This window comes from Nannospalax galili, unplaced genomic scaffold (assembly GCF_000622305.1).
Source record: "Nannospalax galili isolate Female #2095 unplaced genomic scaffold, S.galili_v1.0 scaffold441, whole genome shotgun sequence".
Lineage (NCBI taxonomy): Eukaryota > Metazoa > Chordata > Mammalia > Rodentia > Spalacidae > Nannospalax > Nannospalax galili.
The window spans coordinates 8,518,824-8,528,172 of record NW_008348089.1 but is presented as its reverse complement, the minus strand read 5'-3'; the positions used below and the strand labels follow the sequence as shown (position 1 = coordinate 8,528,172).

Genomic DNA, 9,349 nt, shown 5'->3' with positions numbered 1-9,349 from the left:
TGGGGGTTGGGGGTAGGTGTCACTTGTCAATTATGTCTTCTCTTAATGGTGATAGTATGTGTACAAATATGAACACACAGGTGTGCTTTGGTGGGGTAGTTGGTTGGGGGTTTTTTTGTTGTTTTTTTTTGTTGTTGTTATTTTGAGATGGGGTCTCCCTGTAGCCCCAGCTGACCTGGATCTTGCTGTATAGACCAGGCTGGCCTCAGTCTTACAGACAGCCTGCTTTTGCTAGGACCAAAGGTGTGTACTACCATGCTCAGCCTGTTTTTTTAAGTTGAATAGAAGAGCTAAATTTTAAATGGCATACTAAGTTCAGGGTATAGCCCAGTGATAGAGCACTTACCTATCATACATGAAAGTGTTGGTTAGCTCTTCAACATTTAGTTAGGGATTGGCAGGGAGGACCTTCTTATTTCATCCAGTCCCTAATTTAGGTTTTTTTCTACTGGAGTTTCCTCCCTAGATTCTCATTGTTCCCAATGGTAGTGGCTAGTCATATATTTCGATTTAAATTTAATAATAAAGATTCATTATTTTACTAGCCACATTTCAATTGCTTAGCAGACACACATGGCTACTGTAAGGGGTGGCACAGGACAGAGTGTTTCCATCATTATAGAATAAGTCTATGGACAGCCCAGCATGAGCTAACTGTGAGCTAGCTCCATATGAGCAAAAGAGCTGAGGCTGCCTGTCTACACTGCATCTTTTAGGACTGATAAAACTTACGGGTATTTCTGTGCCTCAGAGGGTAAATATAAACATGGTCTTTAGTCTTCTAAACTGAAAATATTTTGAGTAGGTGGTAGAGTGTTACAAGGTCTTCAAAATCTGTGTTTCTTTTTAATATATTTGTATATGCCCTAAAAAGTGTTTTGTAGAGCACAACTGGTTTCACTTGATTGGCATAACCTGTGGACTGGCTATCTACAACTCTACTGTTGTTGATCTCCACTTCCCATTGGCTCTCTACAAGAAGTTACTGAATGTAAAGCCTGACTTGGAAGATTTAAAGGAACTGTCACCGACTGAAGGAAGGTACAGAGCTGAAAGTTGTGCTGATGGGGGTGGGGAACTGTTCCGATTGCTCTGGCCAGGGATAGAAGGCTGAAAGCACCATATGTGCAAGTTTGAGTTTATTGAACCATTGTAGACGGTACTTGCTTAAGTCATTGCCTGTATACAAAGAGAGGTCTTGGGTCCCCAGGGACACAGAATGAGCTCTACTTTCAGTATCCTGAACAACAAAAAAGGAAACTTTGGGACTTGTCATGGTCTATAGATGACAGTGGAAGGGATTATTGGAGAGAGATTTTTAAAAGTTTATTGAGTACACAAGAGTACTGCTAAATGAATGCACTACTATATATTATATATAATATATATTATACATAGTATACATATATAAAATTATATAATACATACATATGTGTGTTTTTATAAATGTATGTATATATATATGTAGCAATAATAAAGTAAAGGACAGGAAATTGAGAGGAAGTTAGGGACATATGGGAGGGGTTGGCGGGGAACTAGGGGAGATGGAAATGATGCAAATATACCCATGTATGACCCCAAAAAAATTTTTCAGATTTTCCAGTTAAGGATATTCAACATGTATAAATCCTAGAAGATATTCTGAAAGCTATTATCAACCAAGAGAAAATAGTGAAATAGATAGCATAACTCTTATTCATATTATTTTATAATATATAAAATTATATTGAAATTCCCAGTACTTAAAAATTTGTTTATTTGTTATTTGTTTTTATTTTATGTATATGAGTGTTTTGCCTTCATGTATGTAGGTGCACCCTGTGCATGCAATGCCTGAGGAGGCCAGGAGAAAGTGCCAGATCTCATGAAACTGGAGTTACCAACAGATTTTAGTTGTCATGTGGGTGCTGGGAACCAAACCTGGTCCTCTGTAAGAGCAGCCAGTGCTCCTAACCACTGAGCCATCTTTCCAGATCCCCTATGTTACTTTTTTATGTCAGTGAAAATAAAAATATTTCATATACCTTAAAAACAAGTTTATTCATATGTAATTCAAATACCACGTAAATGGCTCATTTAAAGTATATTTAAAATATACTTTAGTGTATTTAGAGTTGTATGCCCATCACCATAATCACTTTCAGAATATTTTCATCACCTGAAAATCACCTGGACACTTGGTAGTCGTTATCCTTGATGCCTTCATCATTAGTCTAGGTAAACTTATTGTACTTTCTGCCTCTGTCAGTTTACCTAAGCTAGATATTTTTCTGAAGCCAATATTATTAATTTATCCTTTATAAGTTTGATGAATGTAATCAGACTTTTCCAGGTGTAGTTTTAGAATCTTTTAAAAAATATTTTTATTGAGGATTTTATACAATGTATTTTGATCATATTCAGACCTCCTCCCCCAGTCTAATAAAATCTAAATCTAACATGGAATCATACAGTATGTTGTTTATTTGTCTTCTTTGACTTAGCATGTTTTCTAGATTTATCTGTGTTGTAGCATGAATCCGTGTTTCAGTTTTTAAATTGGCAAGTGATATTCTGTTGTGTAACAGTCAAACGTATGATATTCCCTTGTACACATACATCACACTTTGTTTCTCCGTTCTTCAGGTGTTGGACATTTGGAGTGTTTCTGCTTTGTAGCTATTGGAATAGTACTACTGTATTTGGTGGTGAGCCACCGAAGTGTTTGATCCTTCCGTTCAAAAGAATTAGCCTGCTCTGTATTGTATTTCAGATGGCCACAGTTACAAAGTTGGTGCTTGAAATGATCACACAGTGATGTTTGTTCATGCAATTGCTTTTTGGCCTATTTCCTTATGATTATCATTTGAGTGCCCTTGTGATTTGGTTTCTCAAATCTCCTTTAAAAGTGGAAATAAATGTGCTTTAGAGGGTTTGCAGGAATTTATTTAATCTTTAATATTTTTTTTTTTAGGCTTGGGGATTGAACTAAGAACTGGGGCATGCTATGTACATGCTCCACCAGTAAACATAGCCCCACTCCTAAAGGATTTTTTTTTTTAATTATGTTTTCTGGAATTATATTCTTAGGATATTGAACTTTAGGAACTTTACACATTAGAGATTTTGACCTTTGAGATTTCAACATTTGGGATTATCAACATTTGGAATTATAATTTTGGGGACTAGGTCCACATTCACTCTTAAGATTCTTCAAGGGATAAGCTGATTTTGTGGTCTGTTTTTTTTTTTAGGTGGTGGAAGGATTATTTTCCTAATGACTATGAGTAAAGCCAGTCTGTAGGGCCATTAGTACCATGTTCTCATAAGTACATGTATATATCCCAGCAATACCAAGGAGGGCAAACGAAGGTCTATAAATTTAGTAATATGTATCAAAGGAAAAGGAAACAATAAGATCTGCTGCCATAATTTTCTTCAAAGTTTAGGTACATGGCTTTCTGTCAGTCTGAATTTATAGCCACTCTAGAATTTTTTCTTTTAGTTTTGTTTGCAAAGCTTCTGGACAAGCCGGGCATGGTGGCGCACGCCTTTAATCCCAGCACTCGGGAGGCAGAGGCAGGCAGATCTCTGTAAGTTCAAGGCCAGCCTGGTCTACATAGTGAGTTCCAGGACAGCTGGGGTTACAGGGAGACCCTGTCTCAAAAAGAGAGAGAAAAAAAAAAAAGTATCTGGACATAACTGAGGTAAAAACACATTATAGTGTCTGATTTGCCTCTTTTCCTTTCCTGCTGTGATTAGGAGTCTTCAAGAGCTTCTAGATTACCCTGGCGAAGATGTGGAGGAAACTTTCTGCCTCAACTTCACAGTAAGAAGTTTTGTATTTATGCTTGTCCTGTTCTTCCATCATGATTATAATCATAATTAACATGAGTTCTCCAAATCAAACACAAAGTCAGAGACTGCCTTAAGTCAAATTATATCACTCATAATACCTTGAATTCAGAAAATGCTTTGGATAAAGGAATCAGTGTTTATCTGTGCACTGAGGAAAATTACCAAAACATTAATCTTTCCTTCTGACATGTACAAGCTCTTTATTTTCTGCAGTTCATGTCATTTTTCTCCTTGAACCCATTTACTGGTAACTCCATGACTTCAAAGATTTTTTTAAGTGTTGATTTTTTGTTTTTTTGACTCAGATTTTTACTCTACCCCAACTTTTCTGTAGTCATTATATTGGTTCCTAAAGTCTCTCTGAGTCATTTGGGTTCTGGAAAGGCAAGTAAGCCAAAGTGAAACTTGTGTTTTTCTGCCTTAAATGTAGATCTGCCGAGAAAGCTATGGGGTAATTGAAGAAAAGAAGCTGGTACCTGGTGGAGACAGAGTGACCGTGTGCAAAGACAACAGGTTAGTCCTGGACTGCCAAAGATATACTTGTGTTATTTTCTTGAAGTTTGACTTTATACCAAGACTGAAATTACATTTTAATCCATCTACAGAGAAGGTAAGGGGTATAGAGCAAGAATATGAAGATTATAGCGATTCTTTCTATTTTTATTTTTATTTTATGTGTATGAATGTTTTGCCTGCATGTGTGTAAGTGCACCCATGTTGTACAATGCCCATGGAGGCCAAAAAAAAGGGCATCAGGTCCCCTGGAACTGGAGTTACAGATACTTGTTAGGTTGTTAGCTGCCATGTGGATATTAGGATCCAAACCCAGGTCTTCTGGGTGTTTAGCCCCCATATAGTAAAATTTTAATAGTAGAGCAAGACTTGGATTTAGTCGTTAACTATTTAGGTATAGATTTGTATCTTATTGGCTTTGACCCTGAGTAAGTCACATAAACTGTTTGTTTTCAGATTTTTCATCTATAAAACATAGATGATAAAACGTTTCGTGCATACCTGGTGAGATAGTTGTGAGGATAAAATAAGTTACAGAATAATATTTTAGAATGAATAAACTCCCTGACTCTAGTACAGAGTTCCTACTATCTAGCATAGTGACTAGCACCAAATGCTACAAAATATGTACTGAATAAATGAAGGCTGTTCGTCAGACCACATGCACATAGAAGGAACACCCAGCTCAAAGTGTTTCCCACTATACTTTTACAATTAATATTTTCTTGGCTCTAAAAGTTGTAAGGATTTCCACCTACCAGTAAACAAGCAATTAATTCTCTTTCACATATCAGCTATGTATTTGCTAATCCAATTCAGTTCTGATTAGCACTGTTGTGTTAGATTTTTTATCACTATTACCACAAATTACCTGAGAAAGATAATTTAAGGAAAGGTTTATTTTGGCTCACATTTGTATAGCTCCAGTCCGATGAGCCACAGATGGTGCAGTGGAACATCATGGTGGCATGGTATGGCAGAGGAAAACTGCTTCTCTCATGTCACCTAGGGACGCAGAGAGGCAGGAAGAGGCCTGGGAAAAGAAAACCCTTCAGTGACATGCCCCCAGTACCTCTCTTCCAACTTGGTCCCCCCTCCTTACAGCTCAGTGGGTACAAACTCATCAATGGATTCAGTGGGTTAGCCCACTGAAGAAGTTAGCACTCTCCTGATCCAGTCACCTCTTAACAGCACCATAAGCTAGGAATTGAGCCTTTGATACCTGAGCCCTTTGAGCATTCAATTCATAGTCAAACATAAAGCCATAACAACTGTCTACCTGAAGACAGTATCTATTCCATCTTGGGGCTCAGTCCTACCTGTATATGCCCATCCCCAAACCTCAGCTTGTTTTACCTGTGCTTTTCCATGACTGGCTTATAAATTGGGTTTCCCATAACCCTCTCATCTGTGCTGATTGATTTGATTCAGTGGGTCACAGAACTCAGAGAAATCCTTATGCTTAGCAGTTTATTATAAAGAATATTATGCAGCTGCTGATGAAGAGGTGCATACATGGAGATGAGGGAAAGAAGAGCTTTCATGCCCTCTAGGACACCTCTAGGAACCTCCCTGTGCTCAGCTTTTCTCTGAACCCTATTAAGTTTGGTTTTTGCAGAGACTTCCCTTCGCCTATCTAATAGAAATTGAATGTGTGGGGAACCCAGCAAAGCCTGTGTGTCCTGGTTCTTCCTGACTGTGTAGCATCTCTTCCTCCTGGTATGGGTCAAAATCCTTTCTGAAATAGGAGTCTTATCATCTAGTATCAGATAAAGTTGGTCAGAGAAAGGCAGGGAAGAAAGTTTTTATGACCCCAAAACTCCAAGCCAGAATCTGTGGACAAAGCAAAACAACACATATGTACATACCTCAGAACATCACAAAATGGTTATGTGTTGTTATTTTATTGAAGAATTTGTAATCCATGTGTACAAATTAAATTGCTCTCTCATTTGAGTTTTTCTGAATTCTGAAAATTCTCAATCCTTGAGTTACCTTGTTAGAGGAAAGCAAATACTCACTTTTGTTTAGTTATGTATTATACTATGACAATATGCATAGACATTAATTTACTTTGCAAATACTGAGTGATTATGTGTGCCAGGCATGTTACAGAGAACAGGAGATGAATAACTTCTGTCCTTCTATCTGTGAGAGGTTCAAGATGTGTGGAGAAGGGTCACTGTAGATGAATGTAATAGATGAAGGTATGCCTTTTGAGGCAAACCAAGTGCCATATAACTAGGTGAGAAATAACAAGGCTTTATTAGACATTAAAGAATGCACATGTGGGGAAGAAACATTTTAGGCACAGTGAGTATGTAAGTCAGAGCTTTTAGGATTGATGATGATAGAGATTGGTGAGGACTTATGAGGTGGGGGCCAGAACATAGGTAGAGTGTGGGTGCAATAGTTTTAGAATGGAGACCATCAAAGCCTTGAGTAAGACTTGGATTGAAAAATGGTTAATCCAGTTTGAGAAAGATAACTTTGGTGACCTTATGGAAATAGACCATGTGCATGGAGACCCGGTAGGAGATTGTTGGTAACTTGGGTAAAGAATGGAAAAAAACAGGATGGAAGGAGTAGGAGTGCAAAGTTGGTTATGTGTGAATCAGCATCAACAGATACAAATGTGTGATTTTTGTATGGTTGTGTGAGCAAGGCTTGTATTGATGACATTGATGAGGTTTATAATTTGAACAGCTGAATAGTAGGAAACAGACTAAAAATAAAACAGATTTGAGAGGGAAGAATTCCAATTTGAATATATTGTTCAACATATCTGTTTGATAATACCCAGGCAATTATTTAAAGCAGGAAATTTACATGTATTTTAAGAAAGAAGTCTTCTATAATTATTTCATTTAGTTACTTAGGCCAGTATCAATTACCAGTGAGTTTGAGGTCGCTTGAATCAATAGAAACACAAACACAAGACCAAAGAAAATGTGTATGTTTTGGAGGAGCTATGTAATTACAATAAAATGCAGCATTGTTGCACATAGGCTAGCGGTAGAGCATCTTTGCTTGGAGAAAAGCAGGTGGAAGGAGAAAGATGAGAGGATGGCAATCTCCAGTGGGAAGGAGGCCTGTGAGAGAAGCCTGGACAGCAGGAGGTTGTGCTTTGTTTAAGCTGTTGAAAGAGTTGTAGAGTCATGAGGCTGTGTTTATAAGAAACTGGGAAATTATAATTTCTAAATTAACTTATTCCTGGCTTTAGTTGACTTTTTACTCTAAATAATTGCCAAACTACAATCAGAGAATCTGTAATTAACTCTATCCAGACAGTCTGCCTTTGTTTCCTTCCATAAGCTTTCCTTCTGAAAGGAGAAAGAAACGGCAGAAAAACTCATAGATTTCTTCTATTCTCTGACATCTTAAAAAAGAACTAGAAGCTAGTACACATTGACTATCTTTTAACTTCACATGCTTGGGACGGAAGCACTCCAGATTTTCAGTCCTCAGACTTGGGAGTATTTGCATAGACTTTACCAGTGAGCACCCTTAATCTAGAAATCCCATGTATGAAACTTGTGAGCATGAACTCAGGAAGCTGCGGGTGCTCCAGCACTTGAAGTCCAGGTTTCTAGGTTAGGGCTTACCCTTGTGTGATATCATGTAGCTCTTAGTGACCATTTCCCTTCGAGACTACCCAGAATGCCTTGTCTTTGCAGAAAGTGTGAGCTCCTCTGCCAGAGTTAAGTGAGGATGCTGAACACAGCAGAGGTAGCTTATATAAGGCTGGCTGACTAGAAGTCTAGTCTTGACTCGGGTGATCTTGCAATCAATAAAAAATAAATAAATGCCCTCATGTGTCAAGGTAGCAAAAAGCAGGTCCTTTATCTTTGTAACATTGGTAATTTTTTCCTCTTTTTTCGGGGATGGGGAGGGGAAGGGGGATTGAGACAGGGTCTCCCTGTAGCCCTAGCTGACTTGGAACTCACTGTGTAGAGCAGGTTGGCTTTGATCTCATAGAGATCCGCCTGCCTCTACCTCCAAGTGCTGGGATTAAATGCTTGTGTCACCACACCTGACACTGGTATTTTAAAAACTTTTTCTTTATTATTTTTATTTTATGTGTATGAGTGTATGAGTGTGTTGCCTGTGTGTATGTAAGTGTACCTGTGTTTTGAAATGCTCACAGAGGTCAGAAGAGGGCATCAGATCCCCTGGAACTGAAGTTATAGACAGTTGTTACCTGCCCTGTGGGTGCTGGGATCTGAACCCCAGTCCTTTGCAAGAGCAGCCAGTGCTCTTAACTGTTGAGCCATCTCTCCAGCCCAATATTGGTATTTTTATTAACATCAAATAGCTTGTTCGTAGGACTTTTTTTCCTTAGTAAGAACAAGCTTATTATTCCATGGGATTTGCAAAGTTTTTAGAATTAGGAAATTTTATGGCAGGTTTATAAAGCAAATTTATTGATTCCAATTATTCCTTTTTCCTCCTAGTTTTGGTGACTGCTTTATAACATATATATGTACATGTGTAGATATATATGTAGTCAGATAACACATGATGACATTTTGGTCAGTGACAGACTACATGTACCACACTGATCCCATAAGATTTTAATAAAACTGAACAGTTTCTGTCACCTGGTGACATAGCCATCCTATGTTACAAGGTAACATATTACTCACATGCTTGTTTGTGATTGTGGCACCAATTGCATGAAGGAATAACATATAATTTCATATAAAACAGAATGCACGATAATGGTAGTAAACAACTATGTTACTGGTTTATTTATAATACTTTTATAATTATTTTAGTGTGCATTCCTACCTATAAAAATGAATGCTAGGGGCTGGGGAGATGGCTCAGTGGTTAAGAGCACTGACTGCTCTTACAGAGGACCCAGGTTTGATTCCCAACACCTACATGGTGGCTAGCAACATTTTAGTTCCAGGGAAATCCAACACCCACTTCTGACCTCCATGGGCACTACACAATACAGGCGCACTCACATGCATGCAGGTAATACACTGATGCA

The 9,349-nt window shown here is 38.0% G+C and overlaps 1 protein-coding gene across 4 annotated transcripts in view; it reads left to right on the top strand.

Moving 5' to 3' along the window:
• Nucleotides 1-9,349, top strand: part of Herc3 (HECT and RLD domain containing E3 ubiquitin protein ligase 3) — a 125,058-nt gene that overhangs the window by 95,654 nt on the left and 20,055 nt on the right. For all 4 annotated transcript variants that reach the window (XM_008844635.3, XM_008844638.3, XM_029569066.1 and 1 more), the window contains 3 exons: nt 875-1,041; nt 3,742-3,808; nt 4,268-4,350. In XM_008844635.3, coding sequence (XP_008842857.1) covers nt 875-1,041; nt 3,742-3,808; nt 4,268-4,350 — 317 coding nt within the window. The remainder of the gene's footprint in view (nt 1-874; nt 1,042-3,741; nt 3,809-4,267; nt 4,351-9,349) is intronic.